Source organism: Castanea sativa, chromosome 7, assembly GCF_040712315.1.
Source record: "Castanea sativa cultivar Marrone di Chiusa Pesio chromosome 7, ASM4071231v1".
Classification (NCBI taxonomy): domain Eukaryota; kingdom Viridiplantae; phylum Streptophyta; class Magnoliopsida; order Fagales; family Fagaceae; genus Castanea; species Castanea sativa.
In genome coordinates this window covers 14,914,241-14,934,633 of record NC_134019.1, presented here as the reverse complement: position 1 = coordinate 14,934,633, position 20,393 = coordinate 14,914,241, and the positions used below count along the sequence as shown (strand labels likewise).

General features: G+C 35.1%; 1 protein-coding gene and 2 pseudogenes across 1 annotated transcript; all 3 read left to right on the top strand.

Moving 5' to 3' along the window:
• Positions 1–1,391: 1,391 nt before the first annotated feature.
• LOC142644713 (vacuolar iron transporter homolog 4-like) lies at positions 1,392–2,538 on the top strand. The gene has a single exon (XM_075819286.1). The coding sequence runs from the start codon at positions 1,451–1,453 to the stop codon at positions 2,129–2,131; it is 681 nt and encodes a 226-aa protein (XP_075675401.1). The 5' UTR covers positions 1,392–1,450; the 3' UTR covers positions 2,132–2,538.
• Positions 2,539–5,934: 3,396 nt separating this feature from the next.
• LOC142644026 (vacuolar iron transporter homolog 4-like) lies at positions 5,935–6,579 on the top strand (annotated as a pseudogene).
• A 10,762-nt stretch (positions 6,580–17,341) lies between these two features.
• LOC142644025 (3-ketoacyl-CoA synthase 7-like) lies at positions 17,342–19,796 on the top strand (annotated as a pseudogene).
• Positions 19,797–20,393: the final 597 nt, after the last annotated feature.

Genomic DNA, 20,393 nt, shown 5'->3' with positions numbered 1-20,393 from the left:
TCATCTATTTTCTCTTTGCAGATGTTGCTTCGATCTGAGGAGTATTCGCAGTTTACTGGTGATTTCTTCGGCATCATCAATAACCATAATCATTAATCAAGTTTGACCTGTTCATCAACTATCACGTGGCCAAACACGAAAAGGACCCCCACCAAATGGGCATCAACTTCTGCTCCATCCTAAATTAACTTGTACTTGATGGTCACATCGTGAAAACGTACGTGCATGCAAAATTTCAGGACTGAGTGACTTAACTTGGGACAATTTTGAGAAATTCATTCCAGTCTTTCAAACTGAATACACATTCGACCAAAGGAATTATATATTTAAATTAGGCTAGTTTCAATGTATTTTTCATTTTTTTTGCTTTGTTCCAGACAACACAACACATGACTTCGTTGGCTAACCAAGAACAGTGGTAGCTTAAAAAATAAATAACCATCCATATATGGCATATTAATTAGTACTGTCAAATAAGCTTAATTTTTATTGGTCAAGCATCATAATCTGAAATATTGCAGATTGCTTCTATGAATCATCCTTTATGATGACTTCAAGGGATTTTAATTAGCTTGTAGCCCATTTTGGCTTGTAAATTCGTTTTTGCTTTTAGGAAGAAATGACTACATTTTAAATACTTACCAGTTTCAAGCTAAATTATTTGAGGAGTAGTGTATCCAATAGAGAGTAGTGTAGCTGAAAAGGACAGCAAACTGACCTAACAAAAAAAACAAAGCTCAAAGCTTCCCTTCACTCTTCTCTTCAGTGGACTCAAAAATCAGAAACGACAAATCCTTCATTATATTTTTGTTTTCTTTTTAGGTAACCGATAGCAAAGCCAGCCATGTTGGTTGTTCCTCAAAACCCAGTTGTCATTAAACAATTAGTTTGACGGCAATAGGAAGATAAGAAAATACCAAACTATTTAATTGTTGCACTAGGATGGAATATGCTATGTATGCACAATTAATATCCTTCCAAATTAACTATTGATGTATCTTCCAAAGATCTGAAAGCGTGTGGAGTGCACAAATGCTTCAATTATTTAATAATACTACATATATATAGTATTTTCCCATCATGTTTTTTCTCCCAAGAGTGCTTGCCTATTCAGCTTTCCATTTCTATGAGTGGTTTAGACTGTAGTGCTCAATCGTATAAGAAACCTGCATATATTTATATATATGATAAATTTTGCTTTTGAAATGAATCAGTATCAATCACTATTTCAAAAGATTTTTTAAGATTATTTTTTGTTAAACCTTCTGGGGCATGTGTGTCTTCCACACTCTCTTGTCCGATTGTCCATTTTAAACGAACTCCAATTAGAGTTTCCCTCTATATATACCAACCACAAGAGGCATGTGTTCACCACAAGTAATCAACACCCTTTCCTCATATTCTTCCTTTCTGATCATAATTGCCAATTTGCCTTATTCTCCTCATCATCATGGCTGCTGCAACTCACAACCAACTCTCAAATAACAGCGTAGAAATTCCTATTCATGAAAATGATATTATGGACTCAAAACATTGCCAGAAGATTGAAGAAGGTGACAATGTTGACTACTTTCAAAGGGCACAGTGGCTTCGAGCTGCTGTATTGGGAGGCAATGATGGGCTTGTTACTGTTGCATCGTTAATGATGGGTGTTGGGTCCGTTAAAGAAGACATTAAACCCATGCTCCTTGCCGGTTTTGCAGGTTTATTTGCAGGGGCTTGCAGTATGGCAATTGGGGAGTTTGTGTCTGTGTACACCCAGAGGGACATAGAAGTGGCACAAATAAAGAGAGGGAACTCAATGAAAGTTGGTGGAGAGAATGAAGAAGAGGGTGAGAAGGAGAACCTTCCAAATCCTTTTCAAGCAGCTTTTGCATCAGCCCTTGCATTTTCAGTAGGTGCAGTAATGCCATTATTGGCAGCTGCATTTATAAAGCCACATAAAGTTAGACTGGGTGTCCTAGTTTTAGTGACTAGCTTGGCTCTGGTTGTTTTTGGAATTGTAGGAGCAGTGTTAGGGAGGACTCCAAAGGTAAAGTCTAGCGTTAGGGTTCTTGTTGGAGGCTGGATGGCAATGGCAATCACCTTTGGGCTGACCAAATTAATTGGCTCCCATGGACTGCAAATGTGATTTCTGGGTTTTGACTTTTGTCCTTTTGTTGATTGTAAACTTGTTTTCCTTTGGCTTCCTCCACTTTTTTGTTTGACCTTCCTTGCGCATGCTTGTGTTCAGTTTTTAATGCGTCATATGTCATGGTCCAAGAGTTTTCTAAAAGGAAGTGAAGGTGTCAACTGAGCTAATCTAACTAGTGATGTCTCTCAAGACTTTACTAAGCACCAGATGGCTTTATTCCACCTTCACCCTTCTGGCTGTGGTTCTTTGGATAGAGGAACAGCTACCCTCGTATCACGTATGTGTGTGGCGCAGCCTTTGGAGAAAATAAAAGTTTGTAAATGGAAACGAATAATAATCGGTTGTTTGAAAGGAAGATATCAACTTGATTAATTTGCTCTGCAACAGCTCTCTCTCTCTCTCTCTCTCTCTCTCTCTCTCTCATTAGGTTTAAATTACCATTAATGTAACTTTTGGCAATATTACATAATTCAATAATATTTTATAAAAATAATATTTTATTGGATGTTTATTTTAACAATTCCTTTGTATTACATTTTTTTTTCATATATTCCATATTTGTGAAGTTTTAAGATGATCAAATATTTATTACCATACCATCTAGAATATATTTAAATTTCAAGTTTTTTCTTCATTCAAATTATACATAAACCATGTGATGAAAGATTGGATAATGAGTAACAATCCATTAATGCGAAATTTAACATGGGTGTAAGAACATAGAGAGAGTGGAATATAATCTTGTGATTTTATTGGAGTAAGGTATAAGTCTACCAAAATCTTACAACGTTTTTACAACAAATGTGTCAGTTCATCACAAGTCAAAATAAAATAAAATAAAAAAGATTATACATGGATCCACCACAACTCAAAATAAAGCAATTGTAAAAATATTATAAGATTTTCTTGTGCCTATAGACTTTCCCAAAATACCAATCCCACCTTAAGTTTCTGAATGATGGAAGTGGTGGAAGTGTAACATTACCCAAAACGTTATACCAAATGTAACTCCTAGTCATCGTTAAACCACTTTAACAGATATTATTTATTAGATTTATTCTTTAACATGGGTTATATGTTCTCATTCTTCTTAGTATATATACCAAATTTTAAATTATTTTTTTCAAGCATTTTTTTTTTTTGGTTGGGTTTTTTAGTTTTTCCTATACCTATAGTGGCATTTATAAAACACTGCTATATGCCCTTGTAAGACCCAAGACCTATAGTAGTATTTTTAAAACACTGGTATAGGCCTTTGCAAATGATGCTATAGGCCCAGTGTTTTAAAACGCAATTATAAAGCTATCAGAACACAGCTATAAATAAGCCTATAGCACCGTTTTTAGAAAACGTCAAAACGAGTTTTAGAAGATGGGAGACATACCATCAAGCCTGGGAGCTGTTAGGGGAGCCATTTGAGATCCCTGTATGAACTTCTTCTGCACTAAACTCTTGGTTAAGGCCAATGTTTATCTCCTCTGAAACAGTAGGTAGAATTCCCTCAAGGATCTCATCAAAACATGTCAAGCTTGAAGTGGAAAACAAGCTGGAAAAATATTCCTCAACTAACTCAGCCATTCGGCCCTTATCCTCCACCCATACACCATTTTCATCCTCCAAACCTAAGATGAAATTTTGTTTGTTCCTTTGGTTAGCCCGACAGTGAAAAAATTGTGTTACTATCTCCATCCTTTAACTAGTCATTCTGTGATCTTTGTTTCCTCTTTATTTTAAGAGCTTGGATATCATCACGATGCTGAAAAATACAGCTTGGATTAGATTGGTACAAACCCGTCTCCTTGGCCCTGTTCAATTCCTTTAGCTTCTTCACAAGTGTGCTACACACATTCCCAAAAGTCACTCGGTTCCATACTCTAAGATTTTCATGGCAAAGATCAATATTTTTTGTGAAATTCCTAACCGGTGATAAACCCAAAAAGCTTTCCCAAGAATCTTTAACAACATTCTCACAAGATTTATCCTTTATCCACATAGCTTCAAACCTTAAACGCCGACTCTTCGGATAAAATCTCTTTGCTTTGAGTCTAAAACCAATATGATTGGTCTACGATTTGAATGAAAGCCTCCAAATGGTGCACATGGGTAGTAGGAAATTTGAGCATCCATTCCACTGAAGCTACTCCTCAATCCAACCTAACCCAAACATTATGACTACCAGGTCCAAGTAAAGGGATAGCCATTGTAACCAAGATCCTTAAGCCCACAGTAATTTAGAGCATCCCAAATCCTTGCATTTGTCTCTCCGGTCTGTCAAGCCACCCATGTTTTTCTTCCGCTCTTAAAATTTCATTAAAATCCTCCACACATACCCATGGAAGAGAGAAACGATGGCTCAAATCTCAAAGTAGAGACTAGGAATCTTCCTTGCTTAGAAAATTATGTTAATAATTCTAATGGAGAGAGAGAGAGAGAGAGAGAGAGGCCATCTCCTTAGTGTAGCCAAAAAAAGAACATGAGCCATCTCCTTAGTGTAGCCACAATGTATAAGGCACATTTTTATTATGCAATTTTATGCGATGACAAGAACTAAATAACTAATTATTAACTTATTTAAAAAATGTGTATAAAAATAAAAATTACTTAAAAAATGACTAATTATTAATGAATTTCACATTTTTCATATGCTGTAACAAATATCTTGAAAATTATTTTTGTATTTAGATTTTTTTTTATGCTACTTTTAGTTTGTTAATAAAGACTTATTGAGGTTGTGATTTGGAATGATTTAACAAGTTCAAGATTTCAATAAATAAAAATTTAAAAATTTAGTTTTTAATTTGAAATAACCCCGGAGTTTTAGGGAAATGACGCAAGATTTATTAAATAATAACAACTTGATGTAAAGAGAGTGTAATCGCATGCAAATCAAGGAAGTCAATACCGTACCGGAAGCTGTACCAATTTGGCCACCGGTACGATATATTTCGGATACCGGTCAATACCAGTGTACCGTTTCAGGTTTACCGCTATTTTATATACACACACCAAATTCTCTAGAACCATGTTTATAAGCATATAATATTTTATTTATATTATAGTAAATATAAAAGTTTATCATAAAATATTACCTCAATTCAGAACAAATTATTCATAGTTTTAGACTTTAGTATAAGTTAAAAGGAAAAAAAAACACAATATAAAAAATAGAAAGCTTAGTTGTTCATTGCATACTAAGAAAACAAATAATACTAATAAGTTAATGTAAATAAGTTACCATTATGCCCTTACAAAATTCAAAAATTACAAAACTAAAAAAAAAAAAAAAACTTTTTTCTGTACCGGCCGGTATTGCCCGAAATTGACCGGTATGGCCGGTACGCGACCGGTACGGATGGTATTTTTTTCGGTACAAAATAAAAGTGTTCCGGTACTGGTGCACTGGCCGGTACGGTATGTACCGGCCGGTACCAGTACAGTATCGATAACCTCGATGCAAATACGGCTTTCTAAGACGTATTTTATGTATATATACACACAATTTTCGCTCTTTTCTTTACTTGCATTTTAAACTATTATCAATAAAAGCCAAACTAGAGAAGCAACAGCCGAAGATCTCCTTGGAAACTCATTCTTTTTTCTTTTCTCTTTTTTGGAGAATTGATAAGGTTATTCCTCAGGCCTAGTGTCTCACGATACTTCCTCTCTCTCATCGATCACTGCCACTGGTTACTTGTCGTCTTCTCTCTCTTTCCCTATAAAAAATTTCCCCACCCTTTTGTACGTAATTCATGCCTTCATGGCTGTCAGTGGAGCTCATGATCACCAAGTGTCGGTAAGCAATGTTAAGAGTTCCAGTTCATGCAAATGATGTAGAGCAAAACCAATGCCAAGAGACAGAAGAAGATAACAATTTTGACTACTATCAAAGGGCACAGTGGCTTCGTGCTGCTGTGTTGGGTGCTACAGATGGGCTAGTTTCTGTTGCTTCATTGATGATGGGGGTTGGAGCTGTTTAAAAAGACCTCAAACCCATGGTTCTTGCTGGATTTGCAGGGTTAGTTGCTGGGGCTTGTAGTATGGCAATAGGTGAATTTGTGTCTGTTTACACTCAATATGACATAGAGATGTCACAGATAAAGAGACAGAAGAAAACCCGAAACATGACCGGAGATGGTTTGGAAAAGCCGGCGGAGGAGAATCTACCGAACCCGGTGCAAGCTGCTTGTGCATCAGCGCTTGCATTTTCTGCGGGAGGATTGGTGCCACTTCTGGGTGCTGCTTTTATAAAGGAGGATGAAGTGAGGCTTGGCGTGGTGGTTGCAGTGACTAGCATAGCATTGGTTGTGCTTGGAGTAATAGGAGCAAAGCTTGGGAGGATTCCTGTTGCTAGGTCATGTTTTAGAGTGCTTGTTGGAGGATGGATGGCTATGGCTATTACTTTTGGGATAACTAAGTTGATTGACTGTAGTAAATTGCAACTGTGATTATATATTTCCTACCTACACATGCAACACAATTTCTATATGCACCTTTCTCATTTTAAATTTAACAGAATTAATCTATATATTGCATAGTTTAGTGAGGTTCATTGAATAAGGTTTATTTTTTGGTCTCTAAAGATCAGTCTTCCTTAATTCCTTCCTCTTTTCTTCCTTAATTTCCAGAAATGTTCTTCTGTTTTTTAATTTCAAAATCATATATCATGTATGGACACCGTTAGTACTTGTTACCTTCAATGATGTAAAAGAACAATCTATATTATATATGATTTGTTTCTGAAGCAGCACATATCAGTTTGGGTGAATATATATAAAATCTCCCGTTTTATTGGGAAAAATTGGGAAAAAAGTACTTTCTCTTAAAGATTTGCATACTAGCTTTTACTCTCCACGCCCCATAATAAATATATACTTGTAGAGTGACTATTACGCTAAAGCATAGTGTGAGAGGGTTACTTAGGCCCTGTTTGGCTTGTCAATAACTCATATATATCCCAACACTCATAACTCAAATCTCCTCACTCAAACTCATATCCCAATATCTCACAACTCTAACTCAATAGAACCCAAAACTAACCTCTATGCTCCTTTGGTAGCAGTTAACTCAAATTTAAATCCCAAATTTAACTCAACTTTATGTCACTATCTGGGTCCCACATAGCATTGATTGCACTGCTATGCTCTACAATGGCCAAGTAAATACCTGCATGTAATACCTCTCTCCTCTTCACACCCTTCCCACAAAAAATCTCATCAGCTTCTCTCTCCATTCTCCCCAACTCCTATGTTGCCCGCACCTCTCAAATCCCAAGGCCAAAAGACCACCAATTCTCTCCGTTGCCGCCATTCTCTCCCCAATGTATTATCTTCCTTCCTCATCCTTGAACCCAAGCGTCGCTATACCTCGAAGAGGACGCTACAACTTTATCCGCTGCAACGCCTCTGTCCTTGAAATTGAGCCCAGACAGCCACCATCACACACTGAGAACTCTCTCTCTCTCTCAGAGCATTTTGTGTATGGGTGCGATTTAGGTCTCAAATTTGTGTATTCAAGTAAATTATGAGTTTAATTTGTTAAACTTATTTTATTCTTTTTAATTTTTGAAATCAGATGATATTAAGAAATCAGATGGAGGAACAGAAATTGCATGTTGCTATGTGTACGGAGCTGTGTGTGTATCTCGGGCCGAAGCTGTTGATCAGCGAAACTGGAGCTCGTTGTGGGTTTGGGAGAAGGAAAAGGGAAAGTGTGATGAACAAGTGATGGGTAGTTGGGAAAGTTATTACAAAATACCCGTTGGAGCTTTTGTGGTTCTGCAATCATGTAACTATACATTGCTGTGGGACCCATTTGGAAAGAAAAATTACAAAAATTGTCACTGAGTTAACAAACCCATAACTTGAAAACAAGCTTGGGCTGTTTTCGAAATTGGCAACTCAAAACTCAAGAAACTTAGTTTTGTTAACTACGTGAACAAAAAAAATAAAGCATTCAAACAATGTTTCCTTATGTTGGCCCCACGGGATTTGGGTTATGAGTTAACAAAACTGAGTTTTGTTAACTGAGTTTTGTAAAATCCAAACAAGGCCTTAACATTGCTTGATTATAGATATTGGTGACTAACAAATTTTTAAATAGTTTTTTTTTTTTTTTTAATTCAAACGCATACCCATTTTTGATTCATACATTTGAGAACGAGGGATGGGATATATCCTCTCTGTCTAGCTTTTGTTTTACATTCTTTGAAGAATTTTTCATATATTAATGATCATTAGCTTCTAATTAAGCAAAAACAAATCAATAATTACACCTCAAGTAGAAGATGAGAAGATATCTCTAATCCCCATTTCGTTCCCACTTCTCACCGTATAGAAAAAGACTAAAGATCAATAGCACAAATTCATCCTAATTAATTATGGAAATACTTGTAATTTCTACCCTGAATTTTTTTTTTTTTAAAAAAAAAACACTTAACGGTCGCCAACGCAATTTATATATATAACAAAGTTTACAAATTGCACGCACCACATGGTAAATCTTACAATTCAAAAATAAGTATATGCCGCAAAATTTTTCCACAGATATTTTTTTATTTTTTATTTTTTATAAGAATATCTTAACTTTATTAAGATGAAGATAAACACATTATATCTTAAGCCAAAGCCAACTCAATCATAATAGGATTTTCCTCTATCCAAGTTACAAAACTAACTAAATTCCTAGCACACTGAGCTAAGATGTGTGCAAGGCAATTGCCTTGCCTTCAAATATGAGAGACTTAGGGGTTGTTTGGTAACGTTGTTTGTATTTTTTTAGAAATACATGTAGGGAAAAAAGTGTGTGAAAATACGTGTAATGTTGTTTAAAAATTGAAAACATGTGTTTAAACACATGTACCAAACGGCCCCATACACTCCCCTAAAATCCTTTAGCTTAAGCTATATTCCCTCAACTATATTACGAATAGTTATGGGTGGTTCACACAATCCATTCACAGCCTTAGCAACAATCTGTGAGTCACACTCAAAGATAACCTCTTGAACCTCCACATCCCATGCAAAAAGATCCCCTTCCTCCAAAGCTTTTGCTTCAATCTCCAAAGCTTTCCTAGGTGAGCTTCATTCCTGTTGAACCACATGCACCTTGCCACGATGACCACCAACTCCAATGGCTCTTTATCTGTGATACCATGACCACCAACTATTTCTGTTGAAAGTACTTTACAACAGAATCTATTTCTGTGGACAAAACAAAACCCTTCAAATACTTGGTAAAATGTTAAATTATTGGTATCCAAAGCGCAAAGCCATCAGAATTGCAATTATATTTCAGGAAAAATTTCTCACCATATATATTAGTTTTGCGGGGAAAATTAACAATCCCTTCCAAAAAGTACATTATTTGTAAAAGCAAACAATATATGTCCACTTGTCCACGTTGATCCCCTGCATGGCAAAATGGGCCGAAATTCGCTTATTCGACCCAAACCTACCCATTTTGGCCTAGTCCAAACCGCTTTTTTTTTTTGCCCGAATTAAATATAGGCTAACTCATGGCTAGTCTATTTTTTACGGGCCAACCCGACCCAATTTATGACCCACCCATTTTTAAACCTTTTTTTTTCCCTAAAAAATATTTTCAAATTACACGACAAGGTGCGCTAGACTACTCCTAGGTACATAACATTGTCATAAAAGGCACAATGAACTTGTATGTTGTGCTTCCTATTTATTAAAAATAAATAAAGAGTATGATGAAAGGGAAAAACATACAAAAGGAAAGCTAAAGCCTAAAACATCTATTGTTCAGTGTCTCTACACAAACTACACTTCTAAGTAACTAACACTAACTACTAAATACTAAGCTCTTCTTCTAGTTGTAACATTTATTAACTAAGACCACTAACTACTAAGTAACTAGTTCTACTTCAAAGACTACTAACTCTTACTAACAACCATGGTTGTCGAAATCCCGATATGGATCCTACGATCCTACGATTTTACGATCTCATCTGCCCAAAACGATCCGAATCTTTCAATGATTTTTGCGATCGTTCAGGATTGGTAGAATCGTACGCTTCTGACGATTCCAAGCGACCTTGGTTTCTTGTAATTTTCTTTAACTTGACAGAAGGCTCAATTGAACCTAAATGAAAAATAAAATCCCAATAGGCCAAGTTTTTCTACTCTAATGTAAAGAGAGTGTCAGTTGAACCCTAATAAAAAATATTCCAATAGAGTCACATTTTGAGATTTTTGGCCTCTTTAAATGATGCTTACAACTGGATGCAGTGATGTATGGTAATTATATTAATGAATGTATAATTTATGTGATTATTTAACATACCAATGTGTATTTTTTGTTTTTTTCTCAAATAATATAGGATCTTACGATCCACGATCTAATCTTACTATCTACGATCCCACCTACCTCTCACGATCTTACGTAAGATCCCGATTTTGGTAACCTTGCTAACAACACATCCAAGTTTGTCTAACTAATATAGTAATATCTATCTAACTGGCACAAACCTAGCCACAAAGTGACAAAATAGCAAACAAAACATAACTTTACTGTCTCTCACTCTCACTCTAATTCACAAGTATGAATATTTTAGTGTTGAATCTACTACCAACATTGAGTAGATTGAGGTAAAATTCTTATAAAATATTTACTTGTTCTTCTTTACTTAAATTGTTATGCTGTTTTTAAAGGTTTTTTTTTTAATTTAGTTTATCTTTCTATATAATCTAACTTTATCATTATGTTAAATCCAACAGGAATTCATTCACTTCTTTTTTTAGGAAACAGTAATATTTATTACAACACACGAACACGAAAGTAGTATATAGAGTTTTTTAAATAAGCTTATAATATATTACATAACCAGAGTACCACTACAAAAGGAACTCATGCACTTAAGAAGACTGATAACTTAACATGGTCCATGAAATTTAGTTTTGTATTTTTTTTTTTTTTTTTTTTGGTTCTTTTATGCAAATGATATCATTAGTGAACTTTGAATTTGAAGTATGTAAAGAATTTTAGTCATGCTCAAAAGTCAAACTATTTGAATTGCAAGGATACGGAAATCTTTATGTTTTTTGATTTGTTTGTGCTTTTCCCATAATAGTAAATTAGTAACAAATAATCTAACTATTTGATTTGATTCATTCTCTCTAAAAGTTGGCATTTCTTTTTTAATGTGAAAAATATGAGCCAACCCAACCCAGGCCAAAACCTAATTGACCCGACGCTCTTTCAATTAGGTTAAAATGGCCCGTTTTTTGCCTAACCCACAACCCAAATGACTCAACCCTACCATTTGCCATATCTTAACCATTTGCCAAGACCAACAAGCAACTACTACAATTATCTAACTTTTTAGGGGTGATTTCAAAAATTTTCCACCATTTATTTTGCCAGGATCGAAAAATAAGTTATCTTAAATTTTTTTTTTTTTTTGCAATGACAAAATAATTCTTCCTCACTAATACTCAAGTTTTTGTGAGAGCGAAGGTTAGCTTTCACAAATAATCATTAAAATATCAAATTCCAATATTTGTGGAGAGTATCAAATTCCAATATTTAGTAAATAAAGGCTAATGGTATTTTAACAAAAGAGAAATCAAAATGCCAATAACAAAAATGCTGAAAAATTCATAAAAACTCAAAAATGCTGAAACTTCGACCCACAGTCAGGGAAATGAGGAAATTGAGGGAGATTGTTGTTGGGTTAAAATAGTTTCACTCCGGTTAATTAATTCAATTACTCAAATTAATTAATTAGATTCAATTGCATGCAAATTGTGAAGGCAACAACAAATCACCAAAATACTAAGTGCAACCGAAAATAACATGATGATTTGTTGACAAATGGGAAAAACCTCGCAAGGCAAAAATCCCACTGGGTAATTTTAAGGTCACCACTCTCAAGAATCCACTAATCAACAATCAAGCGGTTACAAGTGTAAGGAATTTTACCAACTACCCTAATCTATCCTGAAATACCAACCTACAGTTGAACCTTCACTCCAATACCCAATTAGACTTGATCTTGTAGTAGCCTTCTTTCTCTTGATTCACAAACCTCCAATTTATGACTAATCCTTTGCACGGATCTCAAGTACGTGACTGACTCTAGCAACTTGAATAGATGTTGTTGGCTTCAAAGTTCTTTACTTCATCAATAAGAGATTTGGAAGCACACAGTTACAAAATCCTATGGCATACAAACGCAGTAGCTTCACACAAAGAAGATAAGTCTCTTAGTCTCTGTATCCATGTGTGACAGCCTTTAAAATAAGCCGTATATATGTCTAGGGTTGTGATAAAAGAAACCCCAAGCAAATATGCAAGGATGGGCCGAATTTCAGATCTGAAAATTTTGATAAGTCTTAATAGATCGAGCTGCTATTGAGCTATCTATCGAGCTTCACATTAAGTCTCGATAGCAGGCATCTGTCGAGCTATATGTCGAGACTTAATGAATAGCTTTACTTCACTTGTTTCTTGAATCAATCTTCATGTCTTTAATACTTGACTTGAACAACATGTTTTTTGAAGTACGAAACCCATTTTATATCTACTCAATTATATATAAAGTGCATTTTGTCAAATGATTAGCCAATTACAACAAAATATGACCCTAACAGTTGTAAGGAAGAGAGATAAGGTTCCCCAATACCCATATTTCCACCCCTAAGTTTCGGAATTGTGAGAATTTTAGCTGGCTGAATGGGCGTTTGCTCTAAGTTTCAGCTCTAAGTGTAAAACATTGTTGACTTGTTTTGAATCTGATTGTGGGCTTTTATATTGAGTTTTGGGTTGAGGTGGCAAAATTTGACACAACCCGTGAACATGACACAACTCGACACGTATTTAGTGGGTTATGAGTTGAGACTTAATAAGTTCGTGTCATATTTTGGTTGACATAACTTTCCCATTTAATAAAGTTATATAGTGTCCCACATTGATTAAATATAAGCTTAACCATGTGTTGATAAACTCTTGGGAACCCTCTCCTTACAATCTGGTTTTCAAGGGTGAATTCTACCTATGAGTTCCTAACATTTGGTATACCAGAGCCAACCATCACCCCGATTAATTGGGCGTAGCTCCTTGAGTATAGGATCAATTGAGTTGCGACTTTGTGGTCAAATCTCGAAAGAGGCAACCTAGATGCTAGATTAAAATTACTGATAGTTGAGTGGAGCCACCAAAGAGAAAAGGGGCTACCAACGGGTCAATATTGCTAGGGTGAGTCGTCGTGAAAGTTGGCTGCAAAGCATGATGATATGTTATGATTCTAGTGTCCCACATTGATTAAGTGTAAGCTTAATCATGTGTTTATAAGTTTTTGAGCACCCTTCCCTTACAAGCCGGTTTTCAAGGGTGAGTTTTAGCTATGGGTTCCTAACATAGTATCCAATCGCTGGAACTCGTTTGACCTGTTCAATTAAATGATATTTTACTAATATACCATTCAAACCCTAGGTATATAAACTTATTAGTTGTGGTTTATTTTCTTTAACATATTGTGATTGATTATTTGTGATATTAAGATATGTTCTAATTTTAAATGATTATTTATGATACATTTACTTGGTAGTTCTTAATTTTATATATATATATATATATATATATATATATATATATATATATATATATATATATATATATTGGTTTTTAATAATTTAGATCAATTTGGTTAATACTAAAATTTGTATTTTTTTTTCACTTTGATAAAATCTGATAAATGAATCGACACGACTGACTTATTTAATAAACAAATTATATTAGGGTTGAGGAATCTTAACCTGTTTAATAAATGTGTTGGATTAATGTTGACCATATAGTCAAATACTCATTAGTTGACACGATATAAACCCGACACGCGAACACGAATTGTCACCCCTAGTTTTGGGTGCTCTTAATTATTGATTTTTGGTCAATAGAAAAGGCTTTGGACCCCAAGGTGTTAAGCAAGTAGTAATTTTCATGTTGGCTTTTGTTTTGATATAAGGAAGGCTTACTTTTATCATCATTAAGGTAAATACTTGACTAAACCCTCATTGTTTCCTCATTTTCAGTTGTTTCAGACTATTAGTAGGCTCACCTAAGTGAGGGCTAGCAACTATGTTTAAAGGCAAAAATGAGTTATGGCAAAAACTTTGGTAGCACGCATGGGTTAGGCTCATGCAAAAGATTCAAAAGCATATCCTCCAAATAACACTTTCCCAATTTCCCCCAGTATATTGCATGGGTTTGGATCATGCTTAAAATAATAAAATATAATATAATACATTAATTGAGCCCACAAGAAAGTCAGGGCTTGATTGAATTGAGCTTGTAAAAAATGTGTTGCAAAAATGGGTATCAACAAATTTTTTTTTTAAATCTTGTGATTTTTTTTCTTAATTAAGAGAGAGAATGATTTTTCAGCTTTTGAGTAGGAAATTACAAGTTGTAAAATGCTAAAGTTAAGTAGCTAATAAATGTAGCAATAAATATGATTGGTAAATTTCAACTGCCTATTATTTTTTAATTTTTTTTAGTGGTAACACATTCGTTTGTGAGCTTTACGTAATAAGATTTGTAATATCTCTATCATTATTATTTTTTATATTTTTTTTCTTAAAAATAATACTTTTTATTAATTGGTTGGTTTTTGGTGCTAAAAAAAATTAAAATTTAGGGGTCTTAAACAATAGCCTAACTCACCTAATTAGGCACCAACTACCCCAGGTCAATTTGAAGAAGAAAGATTTTAATTGATGCCTATGTTTATTAGAGTCGGCTAAAATTCTCAATTCAAGTACATTTGAGAGTGTAGAAACTAGGATTCAAATGATAGTATTGGAATTTTTTTGCGGTGCCTTATGCATGTGGCTCGAACCTCACGTTCTTCCTCCCTCGCAATCTACTTATCAAAAAAGAGTGTAGGAGTTGATGAATTAGAATTCACATGAAAATAATTGGTAATGACAGAGAAGTCTTTTTTTTTTGTGGATAAATTGAAGGGAAGGGATCTAAATCTTGTTTCTCCCCTTATAAGAGACCAATCAATGTCACTTAGTTACAAGATTTTTGGTAATTCAACAAAAAAAGAGCTGAAGGAATACAAGAATCTTCACTCAACTCACAAGGTCCTATGTATGGGTGAGACGAAGGAATACAAAATCTCAATCAAAGATTGAAAGAGATGCAAAAAAGATGATAAAGTTGTTTTTGTTCAAAACCAAAAGCTCTCTTTTTTCTTAGAAGGGGTGGCCTCTTGGGATATATGACTTATTTTCCAAGGTTTGTTAAGACCCTTATTCGAAGGTCTAGCCACTAACAATAGCTATGAGGGTGTGTGTTGGCATAATCACAGTGATCAGAAAATGTACAGAGGGCATAGTACAATGATCGTACAACTCGCGACTTTATTGTGGCTTGATTGGTTGCAAAATGGTCACGACTTGCCTAATCATCACTCTGATCTTAACATTTTGCCAAGTGTCACTTGCTGGCAGTGCAAGTCATCTAAGGTCACAAGATAGACTCTGAATGCGACTTTCCAAAGTAGACAATGCCCAAGAATTTCTACCGCAAATATAATTAAATCCTAAAAAGATACATTAAAATGTAATTAAAATAAATACATAAAAATTTGTTACAGAATAAAACCAATTAACTTAAACTTCTCATATATATATATATATACACACACATTTGAAATAGATTCTTTCAAAGCAATTTTGTATAATAGTTGTCCCCTTTTTTTTTTCCTTGAAGTAAATGCCTTACTACTTAAAACTAAATTCATAAAATACAAGTTTGTTTTTTGTTCGTAGTAGTGGGGCAGGGCAGGGTGCACTTTTTTTGAGAAACAGAGTTTGTAATTTTTTTTTTTTTTTGGAGAATCAACAGAGTTTGTATGAGTATGATACAATTAAAGGCAACTGTTTTAGGTTGACACGACAAACTCTCATTCAATTTGTTTGTTTCCCTGCGTTAATTGTCATTTTTTCTTTTTCTTTTATTTTTGTACCATTAAAGGGTGTGTTGATTACTTGTGGTGAACACATGCCTCTTGTGGTTGGTATTTATAGAGGGAAACTCTAACCGGAGTTAGTTTAAAATGGACAATCGGACAAGAGAGTGGGGAAGACACACATGCCCCAGATCGAAGGTTTTACAAAAAATAAAAATAAAAATCTTAAAATTTCTTTTCGTGCATGCTTGCATTCCAAAACTTCTTTCTTGATTGCTTCATAATATGAATAAACACTAAACCGTTCATAAACATGTGTGCACACAGCACACGTGAACACATAGCTAACAGTTGCATTTTTTAACTTCTTTCTTGCTTGCTTGTTTGTATATAACCAAAAGCATCAAATTAGGCTGCGTTTGGTTGGGTGTAATATATTTTCCGGGTGTAAAATATTTTCAGGTGAAAATATTTTCGGGAAAGGAAAATAATTTCTAGTGTTTGATTGCAATTTTAAAATTATATTGGAAAATAATTTGAAGTGTTTGGTAACATTCAGAAAATGCAAATTTTCCATTAATTTCTCACATCTTCTCAGCCATTTTCTCAGCTTCCAAACAAGTTTTATATCAAAAAATCCACCAGCACCCACAAAAAAATCCACCACCACACAACACAAAAGCCATCAAAAACCACCAAAACGCTACTACCCACACCACCACAACAGCAACTTTTAAAATCATAGATCAAAGAGAGAAAGATTGAGAGATTGAGGGAAAGAGATCGGTAACGGCGGCCAAATTGGTAACGACGGGGGTGGGTTTGGGCTTGGGACGGTGATCTCGTGGCTCGATCTCGCCGGCGAGCTAGCGATCTCGCAGCTCGATCTCGAGGGCGCGAGCTTGTCGGCTCGTCTAGGCTTGGGGCTCGATCTCGCCGACGCGAGCTCGTCGGCACTTCTCTCTCTCTCTCTCTCTCTCTCTCTCTCTCTCTCTCTCTCTCCCTTCGTTCTCTGTCTCCCTCTCTTCGTGCTCTCTCTCTCTCTCTCTCTCTCTCTCTCTATTTTCAATTGAAAATGTGATTTGAAGGTAAAATAGGAACGGATTTGATTTTCCATCGTATAAGAGCTATTTTACGATCAAACCGTAAAATAATTTCAGTTGACCAAATTTTGTATGCCTACCAAACACATGCAAATGCGAAAAATAATTTCTGAAATTGATTTACCATTGAACCAAACGCAGCCTTAAACTCCTAGCAATCTTTGACCAAATGCTAATTTTATTGAACACTGTGAAGCATCTAATATCTTTGACCAAGAAATTAAAGTATCGATTTCCAAGTGAAAATATTGGAAAGATCAGGCATTGGATTTGAGACTTGCATGCCTATGGCAGTGCATGAGATCCGACCAAATTCTTCTTTTTACAAAGCTCAAGATGAAACTGAAATGGTTGTCCACAATATACAAAGACCTTCTTTCCAAGCACAACATAAATATATCCTAAAAGCATTGACATTCTTGTATCCAACTGTAGCCTTTTCTGCCCTATACCATCCCTTACATCTATGATCATAAACAAGTTTGGATTCAGAAGCAATGTAAAGAGTGTCAGCCTCAGTGGAATGGATTGCAGTGCTGGAATGTTATCAATTAGTCAGGTTAAAGATCTTCTAAAAGTTCATAAAAATTCAGTAGGTTTAGTTCTCAGCATGGAAGCTGTAACTCCCAATGGTTATAACGGTAAAGTTAAGTCCATGCTTATGGCCAACGTTTTGTTTCAAATGGGAGGAGCAGCTATTTTACTTTCTAATAAGAAGCAAGACAAGAACAAGGCCAAGTACAAACTTCAGAACCTTGTGAGAACACACTTGGGGTCTGATGACCAAGCTTACCAGTCTGTTTTCCAACAACCTGACGAAGCTGGGAAAGTTGGAGTGTCTCTATATATCACGAGAACTTCTACATGTAGCAGCAAAAGCATTAAGGACAAACATATCAAAATTAGGCCCACTTGTCTTGCCATACTCCGAGCAGCTTTAGAATGGATGGTCAGTGATTAAGCAAAAAATATGGTTTTCAGCAGGCCAAAAGGGAACTTATGTGCCGAATTCCAAAGAGGCTTTCGAGCATTTCTGTATACATGCTGGTGGAAAGGTAGTAACTGATGCCATAGAGGACAATCTCAGGCTACACAAGGAAGATGCAGAAGCATCAAGAATGACATTATATAGGTTTGGCAACACCTCATCTTCATCACTTATGGCCTGTTTGGTAGTTAAAAAAAGGAGGGGAGTAGAGTAAAGGGAGGGAGAGTAATTTAATTATCTTGTTTGGAAATTTTTAAGGAATGAGGAAGAGCGGTTTGGACGGGTTTCAACTATTTCTAACCCCTCAATTTTTAATTCCTCCAAATTAGAGAGATTTGGAGGGGGAGTAGAGTAAATATATTATTGACTAAATGAATTATCTAATTTACCCTTTCTAAATTAACAAAATTACAAACTAATTATATAAATAATTTTTGTTTGTTTGCTAAGAAAATTTCACAAATTCCCAAACAATGCAACCAGCTCAGCTCAATTCAATTCACACAATTCACCAAACCAGACCAAAAATTACCAGATCAGAGTGAGAGGGTTCCAGATATCAATAGTCCCATCGACCAAACCACCGGCAACGAGACCGAGTGAGAACTTTTCCGCACCGGCGATAGGCTTCCCCCACGTAATCCTGTTGAACTACTCGGAGCTCAGCGTCTCTCCGACAAGCTGCATCTCGTGATCGTCAGATTGGAAATCGAGCTTGAACAACTCAAGGCTTGCCGACAAGCTGAACGACAAATCCACCACCCCCGCAATCGTCCTTGCCACGTGGAATTTCTCTTAACTCTACGAGATCTGTTCACGATAATATCTGTTGGATTTTGAATCTAGCTTAACTCTGCGAAACCATTTCTCAATCATATACAGGTTCCGTTTCTTTGTAAATTTTGTTGATATTCCATTTGGTTCCCGAGAAAATTAGTTGAGAAAGAGAGGGAAAAGGAACTTAACATTTATTCACACTTCTATTAACAGTTTTTTTTTTTTTTTTTAGAAACGTTTCTATTAACATTGATTCTGAAATTTTCACTTTCTCGGCTAATTAATTAGAATGCTTATTATAATTTTTTTTTGAGGTAATAAAAATTATTTTATAATAGTTAATAGTAGTTTTATACATTTATTAGTGGTATTTAATGGAATGAGAATGTTAATTAAATAATTATTTAATCTAACAAATTAATAATAGACCAATGTTATAACTCCATTTTTAAATAGGGGTAAATTTGTCTATTTAAATAATTTAATCTCCTTTCCATCATAATTTTTAAAACATCCAAATAAGAGGAAGGGTTAATTACTCCCTTCCCAATTACTAATTTTAAAAACATCCAAACAAGATAGAGGGGAACCATTCTCCACTACTCTACTCTCCTCTACTCTTTTCCCTCTCTAAACTTCCAAACAGGCCATTAGGTATGAGCTGAGCTATCTGGAGGCAAAAGGAAGAGTGAAGAAGGGAGATCGTGTTTGGCAAATTGCCTTTGGAAGTGGCTTCAAGTGTAACAGTGCAGTTTGGAAATGCCTATCAGATCTTGACCCAAATTTAAGAAATTCATGGTCAGACAGAATCCATTTGTGTCCTATATTGAGATCCCAGAGGTGTGTGATCATTGACTACCACCGCAGATGCTATATATGAAGATCTCTTTATGGATTTTGATGAATTAACATTCAGACCGCAGATATTATTCAATGTGAAATTAGTAGTTAACAGGAATGGACTTAATATCAAATCATTTAAAGAGAGTCCAAGCACTAATACTACATACCCACGTCAATTTCAGACACATTAAAGCAAGTTTTATCTAATTGCCTTCGTCAATAACACCAAGGAAGACCGTTTTTAGGATACACACCTTTTTTTTTTGACAAGTAAGATACACAAAGGTTATTGTCCAAGACAATATGAGTTTTAATTAGTTATAGAATCAAATTAATCTTTTTGTTTTATAAAACTCATGTACCTAGGGCAATTCATTCTTATTCCTTGAGCTATCCTCCTACAAGAGGCTCTCTCTCTCTCTCTCTCTCTCTCTCTCTCTCTCAATATACATATTGGTAAGTTGCACATGCAACTGATGGATCTTGAACCCATAACCTCAGCCTCCTACAACTCAAAACATAGTCTTCAAACAGTTAAAAATAATTTCCCCAAGCTGAGCATATACTTGGAAAAGTCACGGGAAAAATGAGCCTATTGAAACAACTAGT

Bases quoted from the DNA above. Each gene is read 5' to 3' on its own strand.
- LOC142644713 (XM_075819286.1), top strand. From the start codon at position 1,451: ATGGCTGCTGCAACTCACAACCAACTCTCAAATAACAGCGTAGAAATT.